At 39.0% G+C, this 24,716-nt stretch overlaps 1 protein-coding gene across 2 annotated transcripts in view; it reads right to left on the bottom strand.

The window, feature by feature from the left end:
- Stxbp6 (syntaxin binding protein 6) overlaps positions 1-24,716 on the bottom strand; it is a 228,478-nt gene that overhangs the window by 32,702 nt on the left and 171,060 nt on the right. For both annotated transcript variants that reach the window (XM_027419784.2, XM_035445054.1), the window contains exons 3-4: positions 14,706-14,836; positions 13,719-13,884 (exon numbers count right to left, since the gene is read on the bottom strand). In XM_027419784.2, coding sequence (XP_027275585.1) covers positions 13,719-13,884; positions 14,706-14,836 — 297 coding nt within the window. The remainder of the gene's footprint in view (positions 1-13,718; positions 13,885-14,705; positions 14,837-24,716) is intronic.

Raw genomic sequence — 24,716 nt, 5'->3', positions numbered from 1 at the left:
ATTTCAAATTTTGAATTATTTTATTATTAACTTCAGTGCCTTGAATATAATTATTTTAAATTCATTTTTCAGATTTCTGGTGTTTTTTTTTAAGATTTTATTTATTTATTATGTATACAGTCTTGTGCCTGCATGCTAGCAGAGGGCACCAGATTTCATTCAAGGTGGTTGTGAGCCACCATGTGGTTGCTGGGAATTGAACTCAGGACCTTTGGAAGAACAAGCAATGTTCTTAACCTCTGAGCCATCTCTCCAGCCCTTCCTTTCATTTTTCTTTTGGGTGATTTCAGCTCTTAGTTATTTTTCTGTTTTTTTTTTTTTCAATTGCTATTGAAAATTATGTGCCCACCTTTCAGGAGGAAGGAAGGATAATTAACACTAAGGATGTCTGAAAAAGCCATACAGAAATTCAGTATGTCTTATAAGCATCACACATCACCCCCCCAACAAACACACACATTTTTTCTCACATAACAGAGTTTAATTGGTGCTGCTGTACACAGTATATAATACCCTTTTCAGAAGCTACAGGATGCCACAAAAAAAGCCCAATGCCAGGTCTGGGTTACAGAGCTTTGAGTTGTTGATCACAAGTGTCGGAGGGACCGCCAAAACAATTCAGATTATTGTCATTGGCTTTGGTTGTCCACCATAATTTGATGTTAAGACCCTACTACTGAAGACACTAGCTGCAGATTTGGTCTCAGGAGTTGGGGAAGTCATGTTGGTACTGATCAAGAAGCTTTCTACTTGCTGGCTGGCTTTCACTCCACCAGAAGATGCAATGCAGGCTGCTGGGGGAGAACTCACCAACAGTGTTATCCAGTTGTGAGACTGTGAACGGTTGTAAGATAGGTCCATGAGTGCACTAGTGAACTGAATATTATGAGGGCACCCACGTGCTTTTTAATTGGATTTAATAGAAATACTGTGACCTCCATAGAAATACTTTGACCACCAGAGGCTGTGACTTGTGACCTGAAGGCCAAAGAAAGTGCATGTAATCTCCCTTTCAAGACCTTTATCTATTGGCTACTTTCCTGTGTCCTAAGAGCCCTCAAGCACCATTCTAAGTCCAGGGGTCATGAATGAAACAGCAGATTGGCATTTGGTGTTCAGGCAAGATTAAAACCAGCCACATAATAAGAAAGTGCACAATACTCTCATTTTAAGAAAATATACTATTTTAACATAATCTTTGAGAATTATGTACAATGTATTTTAATTATATTAACCCCCTCTTCCTAACCTAACCACCTACCGATCTTCCACCCATCTCCTCCCTCCTTTAGATTTTCATGAGCATCCCCCCTTAAAAAATAACCCAGTCAGTTTAATTTGTGTTGCCCATGTAGTCAAGGATGGGAGGCAATCCACAAGTGTGAACAACCTCCCAAGTGCCCTTAAAGAAAACCTGCTCTCCCCAGAAGCCATCAACTTTCAATAGGTCCTCAGTTAGGAGCTGGGGTTTATGAACCACTCATGCTCCCTGCTTCAGGGTTGACTGGCTTGACCTTGTGCAGACAACCATAGCTATCATGAGCTCATGGATGCAGCAGTCCTGTTCTTTCCAGAAGACACTGTTCTGCCCCAGCCCTCCCTGGCCTCCAGCTTCTACAGTCTTTCCTTCCCCTCTCCACAATGGTCTTGGAGGGAAGGCTGCAACGCAGGTGTTCCACTCCTGGTTGACCACCTCACTGAACTTACTGTCCACACTTTGATGAGATGTGAGTTTCTGGTTAGTGAGTATGCACTGCACAAGGAAACCTCTCTGATAAGGGCTGATATATGAACTAATCTACCGGCATAGAGAAACAGGTGTAGAGGGCCATTTGATACTATATCCATTGAGCATAATGTAACGTATGTTTGAATCTGTGGTTCTGCCTGTGAAATGGCTGTATATCGGATTGGAAAACATTTGGTTACTCTCGTAGCAGGCATGCAACCTGACATGCAGTTTAATATTGTAGTTTCTAAGATTCACAGCTGGGTGAAAACTATTGACGATCTTCCCCTGTTAAGAACCCTCCACAACAAATTCCCGAGTGAGGTAACCCAGACCAAAAACACAAATGTTGTGTCTTTAGACTTGTGTGTTTATTTGAAGCACTCGTGGAATCCAGAAAATTAGAACTAGTACAACAGAGTGTTTTTGCACTTGTGTGTGTATGTATGTATGCATGTGTGTGTGCATGTGTGTGTGTGTAGAAGAGTATGCTTATGTGTTTTGCCTACATGCACGTGTGTGTGTGTGTGTGTGTGTGTGTGTGTGTGTGTGTGTGTGTGTGTGTGTGCTGAGGTGTTACCTGAGGGGAAAACAGGTAATAAGAAGGAGAAAGTGGAATAATGGGGAGGGAAGTTTAGGTGGAGAGGGGGATGGAAGGTAAAGGCAGAGGAGGGAATGGGGAGTGATATGTGTTTGTTTGTGTGTGTGTGTGTGTGTGTGTGTGTGTGTGTGTGTGTGTGTGTACAAAGCAGTTCAACTGGAATTGCCCTACACATGGAATAATGTTCTTTCTAGAAGCTACAGGTTGCCAAATAAAAAGCCCAGTGCCAGGTGTGAAACATCTCCTCTAGAATCATTGGTGAGGAATATCTCACAGGCCTCTCAGAACAATACAGGCAATTGCTCTTGGTTGCTAACCAAAATTAAATGTAAGATCCTACTGCTGAAGAGAGGACACACCTTAGTCAGTCATGGGACATAGAAAAAATCAAGTTGATAGCTAGCTTTCAAAATTCTTTAAAATTGTCTTTGGTTCTAAGTTGGCAGTGTGTACATGATGCAGAATGTCTGTTTCTGGTGATGGAATGCTAATTAACTTCTCATAGTATTCAGCAGCCTCACCTGATTCACGTATTTTCATTTTTGTCAGAGGAACTAGAAGTAGACTCATGAACAAAAATTTGTGGCAAAAAATATATTCATTCTCTTATAAAGTTCACAAAACATGCTTTGGAATTTTTATTTTCTTACTAGAAGATTTTAGTTATGTGCCCGGAGCTCTGGCATGGTGTCATTTGATAAATTTTCAATATCATTGTTTTGGTAAGTCAGCAGTAACATATGCACTCCATAAATATAAAACCTAAAATGAAACACTTTCAGCATTCTATAAAACCATGGTAAGCAATTCAGAATCCTAGCCATCTCAAGTATCCACAATGCAGTTCAGCATATTCCTAACTGAAACAAAGAAATTACTATATAGACATTTGTATAGCAAACATGCACTAAGAAAACAAGGAAATTTTCTCAGTGAAGAAAATGTTTTTGATAAGTATTCTGAAAAACATGCAATAATGTGAATATGCACCTTTAAATTTCTGGGATTTTATTAATATATATCAGTTATATAAATAAGGCATTCCATTTAGACATTTTAGACATGTAGATAACATAGTTTGATTATACATCATATATAACCATATTATACATGTGATTATAAACATGTATATTATGTATAAATACATACACATATATAATGTAAATAAATTATACTACATATGTAATTTCCTGTTCAAAATATGAGACCCATTTGATTGGATATGTTAAAGCTAACCCCCATGTCATCTCCTTAAGGTGTATATTACTGCCCCAGAATATACTGAGTACAATGTAAATAGCTTAGAGAAATTCACAATGCTAATGAGTTATACCATCAAAGGCAGATATATGTGAATATGGTAAAGATAATTATGTCAATAGATCATGTAGTGATGGAAACACACTTGTGTTTCTTTTTCAAAATTCATTTTAAATTTTATGTGTATGGGTGTTTTTCCTGCATGTTTTGTATGTGTACCACTTGTGTGCCTGGTGTTGATGGAGGCCAAAAGAAGTTGTTGGCTCCCCTGACGCTGGAGTTAAAGGTGCTTGTGAAATATTGTAGACTATCATTTTTAGATGTGTTACATTTGTTTAGGCTGTGGAGCATTTGTTTAATGATTCAAAGATGTGTTGAACTCTTTTATGTAGCATTTGTTTAACTCTGTGCAGCTGTGTTACTTTGCTTGTCCAATAAAGAGCTGAATGGCCAAACAGTAAGACAGGAGAAAGGATAGGCTGATTTGGCAGGTAGAGAGAATAAATAGGAGCAGAGACTGACCAGCAGGATAAGGAGGAGGACTCGGACCAGCCACACAGCAAGTCACAGAGTAAGGAGTAAAGAAAGGTGTACAACATATAGGAAGATAAAATCCAAGAGGCAAAATGTAGATGGGATAATTTAAGTGAATGAAAGCTGGCTAGAAACAAGCCAAGCTAAGGCTGGGCATTCATAAGAAAGAGTAAGAAAGAGTAAGACTCCATGTTTTAGTCTCTCTGGGAGCTGTGAGCTGGGTGGCAGGCCCCCAAAAAACTCAAAGAGTCAAAAGAGAAAAAAAAAAAAAAAAAAAAAAAAAAAAAAAAAAAAAAAAAAAAAAAAACACCCCAAAACCAAATCAAACAAACAACAAGAAACAACCATTGTGAGCCTGTATATGGAAGTTAGTAATTGAATAACGGTCCTGTGGCAGAGCAGCTCAGTGTTCTTAATCACTGAGCCAGCTCTCAGGTCCATACTTGTGCCATTTTGCAATTGTGGAATACCAAATCAAAAATAAAATATCTTCTTCAGATAGGATTTTCAAATTGTACAGTTTATCATCATTATTTTTAGTAATTCACTAAAATTTTATTCATTACCTCTGTCTCTCCAGAAAGTCTCTATGGTATTCCTTTTCTTCAGTATTAGGGGTTGATGAGAGAGCACTACACATGCTGTAGTCTCAAGCTGTATGAGCTAAGTCTGAAATAAAACATGTTGTCTGGGATGGCTACAGTGATTCAAATGGTTTTATGGAAGGAATAAGTCTCTTTGTGTAGATATTAAGAGAATTAAATGCCATTTATGAGCATACAAACACAATTTTTAATTTAACTCTTACAAAGAACTTATTAAATTGGTGTCACTGCTAAACCAAATCAATATAAAGAAAAGAAGACCTGTGTCCATGAATGGGCCTTGTGAGTCTTAGTCTCCATTTAAAGGATGGAGAATAAGTGTCAGATCTCAACTTCAACACCAGCTCTGTTCCTTTATAGTGGTGGGATTTGCAGTAAGGTTTTTACAAGTCATTTTCTTCATTTTTACCAAGAGTGAGGATAACTAAAGCTTGCTATTTTTCCAAGGACAACAAAAAATGTCACCAGAGGAGCTGTGACATGGAGTCCTCTTGATTTAAAGGACTGGAAGAGACATTTTGTGGCTCTGCAATAAAAGGGAATTACTTGTGAAGTTTGTCCTCTCTTGCTCTGTGTCTATTCCTAGACAACAAGAAACAACATCGTAGCTTTAAGGAAATTTAATTCTACCTGAGAAATATAGGGTGGAATAAGGAGAGACAGAGGGGGCAATGGAGGGGCAGTGTACATTCCTAAGTGTATGGAGTTTCAACTAGGAGCAACACTACACATGAGAAATAAGCAATTCATGTTAATGTGACTGGTCAAGCATATGTAGGATTTGGATGTTCACACACTATAATATTTTTTAGATTAAAAGAAAGTATTTAATGATGAAAGAAATCTAACAGTTATGGCAAATGCTAACAAGTTCATTTGAAGAACTGTATTAATTGTGATTTGGGATTATACCAATCACATACTTCCTCCAATAAGAACATGCATGTATGTGTCCTGGAGTAAATGCAAAAACCAGGAAAGTAAAGGGACCATGAGAGAGGGGAGAGAGGAGCAATAGGGAGGGGAATAGCAGGATACAAATGATTTGAAGGGAGAAGTGGGAAAACTGAGGGGATTAATCAGGGTGAACAAAGGAGCTTTATAGAGAAGGAGGAGGGAGGAAATAAATAAGAGTAAGGATGTCTGAAAAAGCCATTAGGAATCATATTATCTATCTGTCTGCCTAAAATTACCTCTAACACATATAAGTCAGTAAATATACATACACATAGCTTAAATGAAATTCCCCTAACTGGACTGACAATATTTCCTCCAAAAGCCATGGACTGTGTAACAGAAATCTCAACATTAGGCATATGAAGCACCTTTGAATTGTTCAAAGCTCTCCAAGAGACTCCCCAAAACATACATCACTGCTGTTGCCCTTGGTTGCCACTCAGAGTTTGAAGATAAGTTTCTATTGCTGAAGACATCATGTACTTCCAGGACCTGCATTGTGTGAGCTAGATCTGATCTGAAAGCCTCCTCCTTGAGAACTAGCTTTTATAGTACCAGAAGGTACCATGCATGTTCTAAGGGTGGAAAGTAATAGTCCAACCCAACTATGATGCCTATGAACTAAACCAATGGCCAATATGGCATGATAACCTGAAGAGTGCAATAGCAGCATGCATACCTTGGTAGTAATGAACTACAGCTTTCTCATTGGACTTAAGACCCAATCAATAAGAGGGGAAACATGCCTTGCATGTAAACCTGGCCAACTACCTAGAGCCAGTTAGGTCAGAGATCTTGGAGAAGAACCTACTACTGCCACTTTCCTAAACCAGCATAATTCTTAACAACATTGTAAATACTTACCATTACCTTATACCCACAAGTAAGTATAGTTCTCACTCCTCACCAAAGAAACATCCCCTTACAACAGATAGAGAACCATCACTGATCAAAATGGAGCAAACAAGAGATCGTCTGGGGCCCAGTCCAACGACTGAAATATCTACAACACAACTTCTGCTCCCAAAGCTCATCATAGCTGAAGAGGGGGTAGAAAGATTGGAAGGAGAGGAGCAGGAAGTTTGCTGTAAGATTACATCTAGAATGTCAGAGAAGCCATACTCATGAAATCTCACCAGCATGGCCACCTAAAGAATACCTGAACCAAATGACACCAATAGACATGCTAACATGAGATGGGGAAATCTCTTGGGGCCTCAACCCTAGATAAAGAACTAGAGTCAACTAAGGAATGCTGAGAGTGGGTGAAATCAGCTTCTCTAGGGAAGAACTCACAGACTGGTTATCCAATCCTAGGTAATCAGTCCTCAACTCATATAAATACAAATACTTTTATATGGACTGAGCAGGTTGTATTTATATATTAATGGATATATACATATGTGTATATACATATGTATGTATATATGTGTGTGTGTTTGTATATTTCAACAATGATTAAATAAATAGAGGCAATGAATTTGAGAATGGGGGGTCTGCACAGGAAGGGATGGACAGGGAGGGGAAGATAGACAAAACCATGTAATAATATTTTATTTGAAAAGTATTTATTTACGGAATTAAGAAAGAATTCATGCATGCACACGTGTGTGGCATATGTAATGGTGTATATATGTTGTGTGTGTAGATCTGCGAACCTGTGTGCACACATGAGGACACCAGGAGTCCTACTCTATTACTCTCTGCCATATTCTTTTGAAGCAGGGTCTCTCTCTGAATCAGGAGCAGGGTTGACCTGGTGACCCTTCTGTCTCTATCCTTTCCACCAGCAGTGGAGGTAGCAATATGTAGCTGCACGTGGCTTTTTACTTGGACGCTAGAGATTTGAATCTAGGTCCTTGTGCTTGTGTGGCAAGTATTCTTATCCACTGAACCATCTCCAGCTCTTCTACCCCCTTAAAATAATTTGTTGTCTTACTTTACATTTCTATGCCTGTGACATTCACAAGGTGACAGTCTATTCCCATACTTTACTAAAGGATGACCTTGCTTTGTTTGAGAAAAAAAGTATAATACAAAGTCACATTGTGATTCAATCTTTCCATTTTGTCCACCTCAGGGGAAGAGAGTAGAGTCATTTGGCTTTCCTTTCTAGCATACCGATCAGCAGGGTCAGACAAAGGGCAGCCTGGGATGAAGGAGACATCAGAGGCATCTGTGTTTCTGGCATCCTAAGAGTGTTCAGAAGTCTGGGCTTTATACTGTTATCTGAAGAGGTGAGTGTAGAAGGGCAATGTGTCTGAAATACCTTTTGCTGCCGATCAAAATTATACACCCTTTCAAAACAGTCTGTTTCATGGAGAAACAATCTGCCACACGATAAATTCTGAATATAGTTAACATAGAAATAAAATTGTCTGGATTAACTTCTGAAATAAGATAAAACTTATTTCATATTGCCCCTCTTTGTCAGCTACTAGCCATCCTTTAAAATATAGCATGGCCATTATCTTGCTCATGTTCAATTTTCTTTTAGTCTGATGCCTACCACAAAGGTTAATTAAGGTGTTGAAAAGTGCCCACATTGTGGGTGTACATACATGGATAGCTCAGTGCTTGACACATGGGCAGTGCTGAGGAACCACCTGTGGAATCAATGAGCAATCATGTGTGAAATCATGGAATCAATGAGAAGAGAAGATCTGTGTGCCTGGACTTCATACAGTAGTTAGAGGAGCCACTGGAGGATGACACATCAAGAAGCAAAAGATTAGGAAGTCTGTGGTGATATCTTGCTTGTACAAATAAAACCTGTCTGAAGGTCAGAGAATGGAACTTGCCACTATCTAACCATTGAAGTCTGGAGCTCTGTACAGTCAGACAGAAACTAAGGTAGCTGGGTGAAAACAGGATATAAGCAGGGGGGATCAGGTACCTTGTCTGCTGAGACACAAAGAAGGTAAGGTGTCGTGGTGGCTTGCCCCTTCTCTCTCATCTCTCAGCATCTTCTATATATCTGACTCTGGGTTTTTATTATCTAGACCAATTAAGAAATCCATTATAGAAGTAATTCAAAGATACAGGGCCTTTGGACTTGGTGCTCAAGAAAAATTCTAAGATATACTTGAGCACATGCTCACTTTTAAAATAAATCATTTTACCCCATAAATTATTTATATTATTTGCTGAAAAAGAAACTAGCATTACAATGCACTGACTTCGTGGTTTCAACATAGAAGTAGTCTATATCTAGACAGTCGTCTGTAGTTCATAGTGCATCTTTCATCTGAAGATATACTATTTAAAAAGACCTCCAAATCTAAACCTTTCTGGGCACAGACAATACATTACATATGAAATATTCCTGTTTGATTTTATGATGGGCTGTAGAAAAAAAAAAAAAAAAAAAAAAAAAAAAAAACAGATGCAAGCTCACAGTTGCTCAGGATCTGTAAGAGGAAAAACTCACCTAGTCCATTATCTGTGCTAAACTTTGTTTCATGTACAGAGTTATTCAGACTATTGTAGAGATTTACCTTCTGGCTGTGTTTATAAGCTGTATACACAGCATAAGTGAATTTTGTGTTCACACTTGAGTCTCCTCTCAAAAGGGATCTCATTATATTGTGCAAATACTTAGAAATACAAAACTGAAGCCTAAAATACCAGGTATCCAAATAGTTTGGCAGCAATTGCTATAAAAGGTGTGGTTGTAAACACAAGGTGGGAGCCATTGGAAACTGGTCACATTTTACTAAGAGTAATGAAGTTAAGTAAAATAATAAAGCCAGACTCGGGACCTTGAATTGATATGAAATAAAATGTCCATTTTGTAAACAAATGCTCCATTTGGAGCTGACTGTATTTCGGTATAATGAAAGTCCCTCCTCAGAAGCCAAAGATTCAAGCATACGTATGTTATCTTGAGTATCATGCCTATCATCATCACTGTGTAAAATAAATACAGAGAAAAATAAAAGCTATGATGCCAGAAGTATATCCATCTCATGTGAACTCAATAATTCACCTGTAGGGATCCCAATCTGGGTATCCTGTCAGATTTCAGCAGCTATAACTGCCTCCCACTCCTGCCATCAGTCTGTGCAGGTGGCTAGGCAGATTGAAGTACCAGAAAACTCGATGGGTGGATTTAATTTTGAAGAGACTGGTCTGTAGTGAATGAGAAGGCTAGGAATGTGATTGAGAATGCTGTCCTAGCTCACTGCTTCTTCAACTATTTGGAGAGAAGAGGACCACCACAGAAGTACCAGCCACAAAAGACATGAGGAGATGCCAGCATATCCCCTTTACATCTCTCAGAGAATGCTTCTTTGCTTCCAGTTTGTGAAGGCCTTCCACTAACCACATAGACTTGACTCATATCTTTTGCAGACCAGGAACTAACATGAGGTGGCTTAAATGTCTCAGTTTTCTTTTGGAGCTCAGGAAATATCATTGTGGAGGAGAGAATTTTGAATATGACATGCCAAAGTAACAATTTCATTTCTTTGTAATTGACCTCCCCCATGAGAAGAAAAATATAATCACACATGGCCTGCACAGTTGAAAATGTAGGGGTAAAGGAACATGGGGTTGTCGATATTTAAGTGATAACCTTAAATTGGACTGTTATTAAAGAAAGTGTTATTCAGGGGACAGACATACTTTCATTGACATTGGTAAAGTCATTTAAAACCACTGGGCCTCAGTTTTCCCAAGGATAGCACTGGAACAGACTTGGAGTCTCTGGGAGGTGAGGCGTGCATAGCCACAACCACACCATCTTTCCTGTGTTCTCATCTGTCCAATCTACTGAAATTCTTACCCCTCCAAAATAAACAAACAATACAATGTCAGAGGGTTTTAAAGGTCATTGATGAATTTATGGATTTTAGGACAAAATGAAAGATAATTACATTAATAATATATCCATGAAGTGACAAGGAAGGTATTTAAATTATCCACAATCTCTAGTCCATTCCTCCTATCCAGGCCCCTTTTAAACCCCAGGAAGGTTCTAGTTAAAACATTCTCAACAATTCCTGCAGAACTCCAGGGAGCACCAGTCACAGGAAAGCTGAGTAGCATTCTCAAAGTAAGATGCCCAGAGGACTGTGAAAGCCATTCCTGGACTCTTATCTCCACTCCCAGCAAGTGAAATGACCCTTCCCTAGCTAGTTAATAACCCTGATTCTGTTTCCTTCTCTGTAGAGATAATAAATTGTATTTCCAAAGGCTGTATTCATGCCAAGTAAGATAACATATGAAGAGAGATTGTTGGGGGCAGGCAGCATACCAATGATAATAGTTTTCTAAAAAGTCACAGATCTGCCATATTTTGAAGTAAAATGAACATTTGCAATTACAACTTGTGACCTGACTATAAGTTGACAAGAAAAGATTTTATGAAATTAGACAGACTTTAATCTGCTGAAGATGAACCAGCTCCCCAAAAGTAAAAGGGTCAGACTAGAGTCATCCAAGAAACACCATTTGAAAGTTTCAGGATTATGTAACTGGAAGAAAGGAAGACTACTAAGAGTACTAATTCATTAGGCTGTGTTAGTACAACTCTTATCAAAGATACACAACTGTTTGAATAAAACAGATTGCATTCATTAGGGATACATATGCTGCCAGCAAATTACAGCATGCTCAATACAAACTTTCTGGTTCTCCTAAGGAATGCAGGAGCAGCTAATATTTGACAGAGTAAATTGCTTAATTGATTAGTCAAGAAATAATTAGACAATAAACTAAGCCTTAGGAATTACGGATTCTCAGAATGATAGAACTGAAATCCTCTAGTCTATTATCAGGTGTCATTTCTGGGACAACTAAAAGAAAAACCAAAGAAACACCCAGAGTCATAGGAGGCAAAAGTAGTTATGGTGTCTGATAACATTAGCTTATTCTCTTTCTGACTATAGGAAAGTAATGTAGTTTTATCCACTATACATACCAACTGCTTGGGATTAGAAATAAAGCTTTCATCTCAGTGCTGCGTCTTTGAGGTTCACAAGGCAATAGAAGGTAATAGAAGATAGAGCCAATGACCAAAAGACACAGCTGGCTATGACTTGTGAGGAATGTGGGTATATTCAACGGGAATGAAGAACATATGAAAGATGCAGGGTCTCCCACAACATTGGGTCTCCTCCTGGATTCTCCATTCTCAGTGTGGGATACAGAAAAGTGCAATGCTCAGGGAGAGTTCTCTCAAAGAGGCACAGGAGACACAGCTATACAAGCCAGTGCACATACCATCCTCAATGAAGAAAATGTTCCACAGCAGGAACCAATCTGACATTAGGCCAGAGGAGCAAACACCACGTGATGAAGAATGAGTAAAACACTTGTTTTTCTGGACAACTTTCTACTCACTGAAAACAGCCACAAGTGGTTCCAAAATAACATACTTTGTCCATTTAATTTGAAGACCTCCAAGTGGCAAAGGCTCAGCAGGGGACTATACCCCATTACCTTTTCCAAATAGGTCAGCATTTGAAATTTCTTTTCCACACTGAATTGTATAGTTTCATGCAGTATGAAGTGACCACCTTATAGAAAATATGTGACACTCATCACCCCACATATTTTATAACTAAACAGGAGAGCTACAGTATAGGACTGCCTTAATGCATAAGAAGTACCTTCCAAGGTTCCTAAGATGGAAATAACCACAGGGACAAAAATGAAGTAAAGTAGACAGTGTATTACCAATACAGTATCTTATAGAGGAATAGCAAAGCAAGCATGAGCATAATCGATTGATAGCACAGAGCCATGCATTCTAATCCATAGTCACATGAAAGACAAGTAGAGGTCAAGCAGAGGATGCGTTATTGATAATGGGATCTTCTCAGTATTTGGTGGCAACCTTGGTACATTTAAAAAATATTTTTCTAGGCTGGGCAGTGGTGGCAAGCGCCTTTAATCCCAGCACTCGGGAGGCAGAGGCAGGCAGATCTCTGTGAGTTCGAGACCAGTCTGGTCTACAAGAGCTAGTTCCAGGACAGCTTCCAAAGCCACAGAGAAACCCTGTCTTCAAAAACAACCAAAAACAAACTAACGAACAAACAAAAATTTCTAGATCAGTAAAATAGGTCACTGAAAAGGCCTATGTTATGAAATATCCCCCAACTTGGAATGATTGAAAGGTATTTGTTTTCAGCAGCTTGGGTTTCCTAAGAGGCCTTGCCACTGGAAGGGCAGATGTGGGCACTCTTAAATGTTTCCATTTCCCATGCTTGCCTCTTCATCCTGGCTTACAATACTAATTCACCTCTGTATGCTGTTCCTGAATGAAGAAGAAAGGCTTCTGATAGAAAGTGATACAGTCTGCATATGAAATGCCCTCCATAGTCTTATGTGGTGGAACATTCAGTCTCCAGTTGGTGCACTGCTTTGGAGGTTGTAGAACCTTTTGGACATGGGGCTTACATTTAGGGGGATGGACAAATTTGAAGACTACAGGCTATCTCTGCTTCCTAAAATGTTACAATGTAAGCACTGTCTACCACAGACCCAGCTGTTCCAGCCACCCTAACTGGAAATGCATTTCTCACTGTGAATGGACTGTATTCCTCTGAAATGTAAGCCAACGTAAATCATCCCTCCTGCCAGCTGTTTCTGTCAAGTATCCTATCACAGTGATTTAGTAAAAAGTAATACAAGAAAAGACAGCAGACACAGTAACAAGAGGAATTTGAAAGCATCCTCAGAAAAAAATAGGAAGAAACCCAAAAGAATGTTCTGTAGTAGGATTATACCAAAGGTAGCAAAGAGATCAATGTGAAAAGTTTTTCTAGTAAGGAGACAAGCTTATTCTTATAGTAAAAACTCTATTAGTTAAGCTGATAATTTTTTCTAACAAGATCAGCTCTCCTGGAAGACTGAAAGCATGCCTTTGCCTCTAGATATGGCTTACAACAAATTCCTTAATGCCAACCAATTCTGAGCATTTTGGTGCTTTTGTTTGTTTTTAATTAACTTGCTCCACACCCAACTTCTTACATGAAAATGAGTGTCAGGAAATAGGATGGCTAAAATAGTGCAGGTGCCCACTTACCTCCCATAATTTTGGATTGGCAGTTAATAAACTCTGGCTTCCTATCTGTGAGGTACCTCTGGCAGGTATGATGGAGGATCTGGAAGAAGGTGCACTTTTCTGAAGCCGTGCTAGCAACCCACTGGTCAAAGGCATTTTCAAACAACAAATCAAATTCTGCAGAATCCTGGAAAAGACAGTGAAATTAATACTGATTTCGATCTACACCAACTTCTGCTTTGAGCTCTGGCTTGTCAAAAAGAGGCACAAAAGCTAACACAAAATCTCAAAAAAAAAAAAAAAATGGACCATAGATTTCATGTTTACTATGACTCAAATTCATGGATAGTTTACAAGTTTACAAGCAAATAAATCCAAGCTGTTCTTTATTTAGAGATGATCCCAGGAAGCTAGGACTGCAGTGGTCAAGACTTGTGTCAGAGAGCTGACCCTATAGTATCTGACCAATTATTAGAAAGAAGCATTGCTTTCCATTTTCCATATTGTTATCTGTTAATTTCTTTATGCACAGGTTGGAAAGAAATCCTCCTTGTTCCTTCAGTACTTCACTGATGCTTGGAGACAGTGTGGACAAAAGGGAAGGGGTCCTTTGAGTAGCTGCTTACATCATAAAATATTTCTGTTGGAATCCTAATTCATTATTTTAAAATATCACTCATTTATTGGCATTGAGAGGCCAATGAAATTTTGACAAGCCTGGGTCTTCATATACACAGCTAGGGACATGTTTCTTTGAGCTCTGTCTTGTGTTGATAAATATTGCTGGAGATAGCAGTTTTCCATGTGCTATCTCTTGGGGTTTCCTATCAAAGATGGGAGATTTACAATTTCCTATAAGGCAGGAGCAGAGACTGGGAAGTTTTGATCACACAACTGAAATAGAGAATAGCCTGATAAGAATGACTCTAACTGCCATCACCGTTACTGTGCTCAAGTAGTCACTATGTGAAGAGAGGTCCTTTGCTTAGCATTGGAAAATTCACTCACCCGATTAGGATCAATACCATTAACCTGGCGAAGCTGCTCAAGCATCCACTGGGATCTGCGGACGAATGACGTGGAGCCCTCAAACTGTTTGACCTTCGTGATAGATGCCTGTGTGGGTTTCTTGTTTGTCACTGTAAAACAAACAAACAAGAAGCATTCTGATTAGTGGGCAGGCAAATTGGCTGATTTGCTTATTCAGTGTTATTTTTTATGACATCAAATGTGTATATGCACGGAGAGAAGATGGGGTTGTCTTTAGTGAGAAGTGAACGAAAGAGAAAAAGAAGACATAGCCAGTTTATAATGCAACTGTTGCTTCATTTATGTCTCCATGCAATTGAACTGAAAATATCATAACTAAATTACACCAAGTAATTTAATGGAGGCTACAAGTGCCCAATTACAGCTCTCAGGGACAGAAGTATGCAGGGCAGGCAGCAGCCAGGTAGGGCTCATTAGGAAGGCTGAATTTTAAGTGAGGGTAAGGTTACCAATTCCTTGGGGTAGTTCCTGGACCTATTTCCAGTTTTATTGTTCATTGTAAATACTCGAGCTTCAGTGATAGACTTGACTTTATAGCACGACCCAGTTTGTATCTCGTTTACATCCCATTAAGACTATCTGGCTAGCATTCTGGGCATAGCTCCAAAATGAGTTCTTTTAGTCTCTAAGCCCGAGGACCAGGAAAAATCCTTCCACCTTAAGTGGTTTTAAATCTTTGGCGCTGCAGGTGGGCAAGCACCACCTCTAAGGCAAAGTTAATCACAGATACTGGTAAACAGGCATCCCAAACATTCCTGCGTTTGCTTACTTTGTTAACTTAAGGCACAAGGATGGAGAAGGAGGTAATTAGAGATCTTGGCAAGTCATGTCTGCAGAAGTCAGTGAGAGTAAACAGCAAAATAATGAAGGAGTTAAGGAAAGTACCCAATACCACTGGCTACGATGTCCTTCCCATCGCAGCCTCTGGGAAGAGTATGCATCTAGGGAATATTTTATCCTTGTTTTTAACAACTATGCAGAGACACTCAGCAGGAGGCAAAAATAGTTCCCAGGGAAGAGGGAGAGAAAGAACTTGCTCTATTAGCTGCTGAGAAGTCTCCAGGACTGCAGAGAGGGCTCAGCAGGTGGAGCACATGCTGCTCTTGGAGAGGATATGAGTTTGGCTCCCAGCCATGTGGGGAGTCTCACAATTACCTGCAACTTCAACTCCAGGTACACACATGCAAATACATATGTTTTCAAATGCAGCCTCCATAGTTCATGTACCCTACAGCTCATATTGAAGTAGGAGAGTCCAAGAGAGAAGCCAATGGGGTGACTGCCTTTAGCTGTGGTGAGTCTCTAAGTCCAGCAAGGAGTCTGTCTTTATGGCCTTAGTAGAATCTCCCTTTGCTCCTAACCTGAATTTAGCAAATGTTTTTAGATATCAAACAATGCTTTGGCTTGCTACTTATTAGTTCAGTTATATTTGGATAAAATATTCTGGGCATTTCACACCAGTTCCTTTTACTTCTGTGGTTACACAGTCTTCATTCTTGCACTACTCAATTACAGAATCACAAATGGCCCTCTCACAACAGCCTCTAACGCAGTGGTTCTCAACCTTTGGGTTATGATGGGAGGGGCATCAAACAACCCTTTCATAGGGGTCCCCTCAGACCATTGGAAAACACAAGATATTTATATTAAAATTCACAACAGCACCAAAGTTACAGTTACAAAGTAGCAATGAAAATAATTTTTATGGTTGTAGGTCAGCATACCATGAGGAATTGTATGAAAGGATCACATGGCATTAGGAAGGTTGAGAACCACCGCTCTAGACTATTGCAACCATTGGGAATGACCATTTCGACACACACACACACACACACACACACACACACACACACACACACACACGTTCATGTGTTAAGTTTCATACCTGGACAAATGGCTGTAGTGCATAATTGACACATCAAAGTAGACCTGATGCCAGGATCTCCTAGCATCCCTCAGTCCCTAACTGTTACAGGGTATGGCTGGCATACCCCTACCCTGAACTCTCCAGCCTAGGAGCTGGGTTTCCCTTCCCCCAGAGGTTCTTCCCTACATAATCCAGGCATGTTGGCTCCTTTTCTTTTGTGCCTTTGGCTTCCTGGCTGCTGAATCTGGTCCCCACCCTTCCTTCTTTCTCCCTTTTCTTCCTTCTCTTTCCACAGGGCCTAGCTCAGCTTTGTCATGTTCACTCTGCACTCTTCTAATGTCCCTGCCTGTACCTATGCTCTCCCTTTAACGTACAATAAACTTTCTCCTCCACCACACCTAGGATCAGCCATGCCCTTGCCTTGCCATTCCTTTGTTATTACTTTTTCCATTCAACACACACTTCCCTTGATGATAAAGAGACTTGAATGTGCTTCTCCAACATTTGTGCTGTGCGCTTACACTTTCTTGTTAAAAGCAACCACACACCAGATATATACATAAGCCCTAAAATGTGCTGAACATATTAAAGCCTATTTTTCAATAACAGGAAATGCGTATTACACATGTGCATTAGACACACCCCTGAACACACTGAGGATTTCCTTCCCTATTCATGTGAATTGTACGTCACTTCAGCATCCTGGGAAACTTTAGCCTTTCCTTCTGACTTCAGTTAAAGTGGTTTTGAGCACCTATTTTTACTTCTGGTCTGTTTGTTTCCAAGTAGTTTATAGCATTATAAAAGCTCGCATGCAATGGAGAAACACTGTATATTCCCAACATGTTTAAGACGCACATGTCAAGGAGGCAAATTCCACTGAACCTTTGTCATCGAAATGGACTAACTGGTTAGAAACCCCACCCATAATAACCAAAGTCCTAACAAAATTCCACAGAGGAGATCATCCACTCCTGCCTCATTTCCATAATTAGTATATTGCTATCCTAGTTCTTGTCATCTGGCTAGTTTTCCTGGGCACCAAGCCCGGTTTGGTTTGATTTTTGTTTATTGTTATTATCCCCAACATCCAAGTTTTGAGTCTGAAGCAGGTGCCTTAAAATCATGTTAGTACATACACATTATTATAGAATTAAACAAAATTTTCCTCTTACAAAATCAAAACATTTATATCACTTCAGACTTTCTGAATATAAAACTTGAAAAAAAATGTGATCTAACTCCCTCTTGGTTTTGGGAGTTCATAGCTGATTAATAAATAAATAAATAAATAAATAAATAAATAAATAACTCCAGCTCTCAAATTCCACCTGTCTAGTAAAGACAGTAGTCTTCCAGGAAGTTGGCTGAAATCACTTCTTCAATGCAAACTAATTGCCTAGATAAGAAATATAACAGCACTCAGATCAAGCCAATGAAAATTTCAGCATGGATGGGGTGTGGCCCTACCCCTAACTATAGACTATTTACCATTTGATTTCTGGGGATTAAGGGATGGGGGAAGAGTCAGTTTTCTTCAGAGATGTGACCACTGATAGGTTGCCCAGGCATCAGTTGACCTTATAGCCATGTCCATACTGGAAGTACTAAGTGGACTCAGTGATAAAGAACATGAGGACATAAAGGACATGAGTTTCAGAGGAGGATGTGATAGAAGGTTAGGATGAGCTGGAGTGGAGGTGTGTGCGTGTGTGTGTGTGTGTGTGTGTGTGTGTGTGTGTGTGTGTGTGTGTGTATGATCATGTATACATGTATGGTGTTCTCAAAGAATAAATAATAAATTAAAAGTAAATGTCACCATGCTGTGTTCCTCACTACCTACATAAAATAGATACCTTAATTATTTTTTTTAATAACTTTAAAGACTGAGCAAATACTGCAGTTTCTGTTGTGGATTCAATAACCATAAAGACAGACAGATACATGCATTTGAAGTAGCGGGTAGGTGTGATAGTCCCAGGAGATACTGCAGTATCAGTCCTCTCCCTTGGTTCTCTGCACTAACTGAACATCAGGATTACCCCGCATCAGCTTCTACAACAAATACAATGCACTGTGTGAACGGCAGCCCCTGGGGACATGGCCCTGACATATACACTTCAAATGTACCCTGTTAATTCTGAGGCTGATCAACTGCCCAGAACCACTAGACATATACTTATCCATTTAACAAATACTTAAGAAGCACTTAGGATTTGTGGGCAATCCCAGGACCTAGTAAGATAGGAATCTGATCAAGAACTTGGTGGCAGCAAGAGGGAAAAGAATTCTGCAGCTATGTATATGGGGATGGTGTGGGTGGCTGAGGTCCAGGGTGGTACATGATATGCAAGTCATCTGTGGAAATACGTGGGAAGCTCTAAGGACTAAAGCACAAATTGGAGAAAAGTCAAAGGGTTGTTGCGAAGTGACAGCATCTCTGGCAGTATATTATCATTCTTGGCATGGATTTTTAAGATTTCCACCCAATTTCTTCACAATTGGCCTATGACATATGACAAGCTAAACTGCACAGAGCAGGGGATTAGGTTTTTTTTTTTTTTTTGTTTTTTTTTTTTTTTTTTTTTCTTCTTCTGAGCTGAGGACCAAACCCAGGGCTTTACACTTACTAGGCAAATGCTTTACTACTGAGCTAAATCCCCAACCCTGGGAATTATGTTTTTTAAATGAAGTGGTATTTCAAAGCATTTAGAATAAGATGCAAACTCCTTACCATGACCTACAAAGCTATAGATGACCTATCCTTGGGTGATAAGGACATCATATGTCACTTCCCTTTCTGTCCACTAACCTCTGGCTGTCATTTGCTCCTGGCAAGGTCTGCCCTCCAGACCTCTTGCACATGACATCCTCTTGGTAGATATGTCATTTCCTTTGTTTTTTCAGAGTTTCTTGCTTACTGTTCATATTCCAGGCTATAAGTTACCTTCACAGAACAACAAATCTGTGGTTACTTTATCAAAGTAGATTTCTCCTAGCACATTTCTATACTGAACTATGTTTGTGTGAAAAATAGATTATTTCAAGCCTGGATACAAGATTCAGTGCTTGTTTCTCTAAGATGTTTGTGAAGAACCAAATCAGACATATCTCATGTTCTGAGTTCCCAAACATATGTGATATGCATAATTTTCCACATGAATCTAAGCTACTACTTGTCAGTGAGTGACACAGGCTTCTACATACTTTGAAAAATAGTTTGTAATTGTAGACATCTTTTTGATACAGTTTGATTTTTCACTGTGACTTGGGCAAAAATTATGCTTTCCATTTTTTATAGATAAGAAAGCTGAAGCACAGAGTTACTTGTCAAAAAATCATACTTAATAACTAGAAAACTTACAACTTATGTGATGAACTTTGAGACATTGCACTTTCTACTACAAATTTTTACTGCAATGTCAAATGTCACATTTTATTTGGCATGGGATGCTCAGTAAGTAAGGATTAATTGAAGCCTTACTTTCCAATGATACTTGCTATGATTTTTATAGTTTCCTGAATGATTTCCTTAATGTTTTCCTTTAAATAAACATGCATGTTAATTAAGTTAATGAAAGACAAAATAAAGTCAAGTCACAAACAGATGCAGAGCTTTGTTTCCATTAAGTAGAAAGCAATATGGAAAACATAATTAAAATATATGCAATATTAATTTCTAGGTAGAGAGGGCTTAGCATCTGAGGCTTAGACTTTGGTGAATGGATGATTAGCAATTCAGACAGGTCTTAAAGACCATCAAAATGAGAATGCATTGCTAGATAGAATAAAATATCTACAAATGGCTCCTCTGGGATCCGTATACTGTACATATTGAGACTCATCCATTATGTTTTGGGGGTATCTAGGCCTAATGCTTCCTGATCCCTTACTTCCATTCTTGGTAGTCACTGTTTCCTGTATGGACATCAGAGAAGGACCAAAGCCTATAGGAAATCAATTCCAGGTCATTTTGCTATTAGCTCTAAAGAAAAAGAATGGCTTCATATTTTTTTTATTCATTAATCTTAATATAGAGTTTGTCCTAGATCTTCATCTGTAGCTTAAGTACAGTTAAGAATCAATGATTCAAAGTATTGTGTCCAGAATACACAAGTTGCATTTTATCTCAATCTCATGAACTAAAGCTCCAAACTGTGTTTTAGAAAATGGTCCATTCATGAAACATTCTACAACAATAAAACCAGGCAAGAGTCACAGGATTGAGATCCCAAGCTTTAACAATGTCCATCTAGAAAATATTCTACTTCATTAAAACCACCAAGTAAGCTGGGCTTAGAAACACACACTTCTAATTCCAGAATTTAAAAGGCTGAGGCAGGATGATCACTGTGAGTTCAAGGCCAGCTTGGATTATGTAGTAAGTTACTGGTTATCATGGTCTCCATAGTAAAACCATGTACTGAAGAAGAGGGAGTTGGAGGATCCTTACAGCATGATGCCAGGGCTAGGCAACTGACATGAGAATCACCATACCTACATACCTTAAACACTTCAAATATTATCATACATTAGACTTATTATGATCTTTCATTAAGAGCAATTCAGTGTTAATGGTATGGCTAAGGTCTCTGTTCAGCTGGTCTGATGGCCAGACATTTTGTTTTCAAGACTCTTGATGGTCAATGTATAATTTAGATGTTTTTTTCTTTTTCTTCTAAAGTGATGTTTATGTGGAATCTTACCAGTGTTGTTCTTTGTCTATGCCAAGGGTGACTGACAAAGAAAAAACATACAGCAGCAACAACAAAAAGAAATCTGCCACAAGGGTTCAGGAAGCCAAAGCAAACTTGCAGATGATTTGTTATCAACATTGTAAATAAATGGATAGTGGGAAACTGGCTTCCTTCTGTCTCTGTTAAAACTCTGACGTATGATCATTAGACTTCATAATATGCATTCGAAATACATTTTAGTTTTGAGGCTGCATCAGCAATTTGCAGGTGGGATTGCTGAATGCTTATGAAGCTGAAAAACAGCAATTCCTGAATAATTACCACAACCATTTGTCAGAGTAGGGAATACCATCTTTGCTAGTGGGAAAGGGGACATGCGGCTTTCCACAGTGTTTATTTGCTCTCATGCTACATTTCAAGGTGTTTACTTCAGGACCTCAGATATGTTTGGAGTCTAGAGGGTTGTGACCCAGGGTTCTAAAATGAGATTATTTTTCCAAATTGCTAGGTTTGTCTTTGGGGCTCAGCCCTCCATTCTTTCAATCTTAGAAACCAAGGGCTCTCTATAAAGACTTCTGCAGGCCTACAGTGGGCCCAATGGAATCCCTCCATTTGCAGGTTTTAATAAGGAACTGTGGGGATGGGTGGGAAGCACTGCTAAGCCATCCTTATCCTTCATTCCAAGGGAAGAAAGTAGAGTCTCAGTATACATGGTTTTGGTCTCTGTAGTGGGCTAAGCACAAAGGAAGAAACTTTCTATACAAGAGATTCCTTACTTGGTATCACTCTTTCTTAGTGTAGTGCTTGCAACTACATCATGTTCTCATATTCAAACTGGAGGAGAAAAATCAGGTTGGGAATGGTGATGATGATGGGTTGGGGGGGGTACAGGTGGTAGTGGTGGTGGTAGTGATGGAAAAACCAGAAGGTTTTTCCAAAAGGATATGAAAAGGAGAACCATTTATATGAAAAAAGTGTTTACTCTTACAAATAATTATGAGAAGTCAACTTGCATCAAACCTTCTCTATGGAAGTCCAGAGTACTTATTTATATACTGACAAAGCACATATCCACTAAGCAGAATTGTTCTGGATGCACTAGCTTGTTTTAGTGTTTCCAAATTGCTAGAGAGGAAGTAATATGACAGTTGCAGTGTAGTAATCCAATGTCACCAGACAATAGGACATCTAGGCCATGCTTTGAAATCTAGTCCCTTATTTACCATATTCATAATTTCACTTTTAGTTTGTAATTATGAGGACATATAACATCTATTTCAAGTAGATGACTGGGTCTGGGTACAGCATAAGTGGTCTTGAACCTTTATGTCTTAAGTCTGAAATGAAGTATAAACCCTAAAGGCAGGAGTTCCCATTGCTCTCTCCAAACTAAGATTATGATGTGTGTTGGTTTCAGTAAGAAAGGCCCCCATGGACTCATATATTTGAAGTAGTCATCAGGAAGTAGTGATATTTGAAGGATTAGAATAGTAAGTGTAGCCTTATTAGAATAGATACGCCTCTCTTGGAGGAAGTGTCACTAGGGGTGGGTGGGCTTTAAGGTTTCAAAAGCCCAAATGCTCAGCCCACTGTCTCTTTCTCTTGGCCGGTGGATCAGGATGTAGCTCTCAGCTACTGTTCCAGTGCCTAGTGTCCCACCAACCTCCCTGCCATGATGAAAATGGATAAAACCTCTGAAACTCTAAGCAAACCCCCAATTAAAAGCTTGGTCATGGTGAAGCTTCACAGTAATAGAATAATGACTAAGATCTGCTGTCTTCTATAACATAAGTTGACACATAGTACAAATTGGTATATGTATAAACAAGAGAATCAACGACTAGCTGGATGGCTCCCCAAGGTAAGGAAGAATAGCTTTGTGCATACCAGAAACCAGGAACAAACAAAAACTTATTTCAGGTCAAACTGCTAGGGTTTAAAACATCAAGACATAGTTTCAAGAGACTTGAACATCTTACTGGAAAGGAGGATTATCCTAGGACCTTGAGTAGAAAGGAAGGGTAGAAACCAAGAAATTACAGAAATACCATGAGAAATAGGAGAGGAATTTGAGGCTTAAAAGCAGTAACAATAATTTTTCATACAACCTCATTCTAGCAGCCCCCTTAGCAAGTAATTCTTTTGCTTCCACCTCCCTGAAACCATGACCTAAGCCTTGATATTTGGCCCATTCCCACTGTGTTTGATGTTTTAACTTTTTTACACAATGTGTCATAGACTTGGAAGACAAACCAATTCACATCTATTTGGATGAAGGTGAGATGGGACATGAAACAAATTACAAAACAAAAGTAATATTAGCTTTTGCAACTTTGAATTTTATCTGGGGAATGTATGAAATCTGATATTCATGGAATAAACTATGAGTCAAACAGCCAAGTAAGAAAAGTAAATGCTTAGAGAAACAACTATGATGGAATCTGAAGGAGATTCAACTCAGGGAACATTAAGGACTGTAATATACAGCAAGGAAAGAGAAGGGGTTAACTACAGGCAGAGAATCTCTTCTGTTCTTACTTCCTCATTTCCTCTGGAAAATAATGTAGACATTGCTTTTGATCTATTCTTAGAGGAGATTTACAGTGGAGCACAGCACAGAGGAATCAAAGCTGCAGCTAGCAAACCCAAGAATCAATTAGAGTTTCTCCACAAGAAACTGGATGATGGTTTCACTGAATATGAGACAATGTCCTTTCTTTTACTTACACTTTCTTTCAGGGTTAACATTACATACTGGAAAATATAAGTGAAGCAGTTACTATCCTCAGGAGAATACCACATTTGGTAGAAATTCAGTATTTATTGTACCATGATGAGCTGAGAAAAAGAAAGTTTAAGCTGAGGAAATACATCTTACAAGAGAGAAGGTTTGCTGGAGGACAGATGCTCACGACTGTGTGATGTAGGCCTGGGTTTCAGTTCCCCCATGCTACTCCCTCACCCATACATCACTACTGGGGATAGTATTTCACAACACATATTTAGTATAAATGAATCATGGGAGGATGTCCTATGGGTGTGGGTCTCCTTATATGATGAGACTGTCAGTGGGAGACAGCTAGAAAAGGAAGGAGGGAGAGGGAGAAAAGAAAATGACTAAAACTTGGAGAGTCAGAAGTAACAAAATTTCATAATGGAGTAGTAATCAAATATTCAGTATCACTAGAATTTTGGAAAAATTAAAGCTCATTACTTAGCAAACACAAACTGTCAAATATAAGTACAACTATCAGTCAAACAAGGACAGGTATAGCTGCTCTCTTCTTTATCACCACTTACTGGATACATTTCTAATTACATATATTTTAAATGAAGTCATACATCACTGAGAGTCTAAAAAAGTGAATGAAGTCACTCAGAACCTGACACATCAACTCTTTACTG

The sequence above is a fragment of the Cricetulus griseus genome, chromosome 5 (genome assembly GCF_003668045.3).
Source record: "Cricetulus griseus strain 17A/GY chromosome 5, alternate assembly CriGri-PICRH-1.0, whole genome shotgun sequence".
Classification (NCBI taxonomy): domain Eukaryota; kingdom Metazoa; phylum Chordata; class Mammalia; order Rodentia; family Cricetidae; genus Cricetulus; species Cricetulus griseus.
The sequence above is the reverse complement of the archived record's forward strand: the minus strand, read 5'-3'. Positions and strand labels throughout refer to the sequence as shown.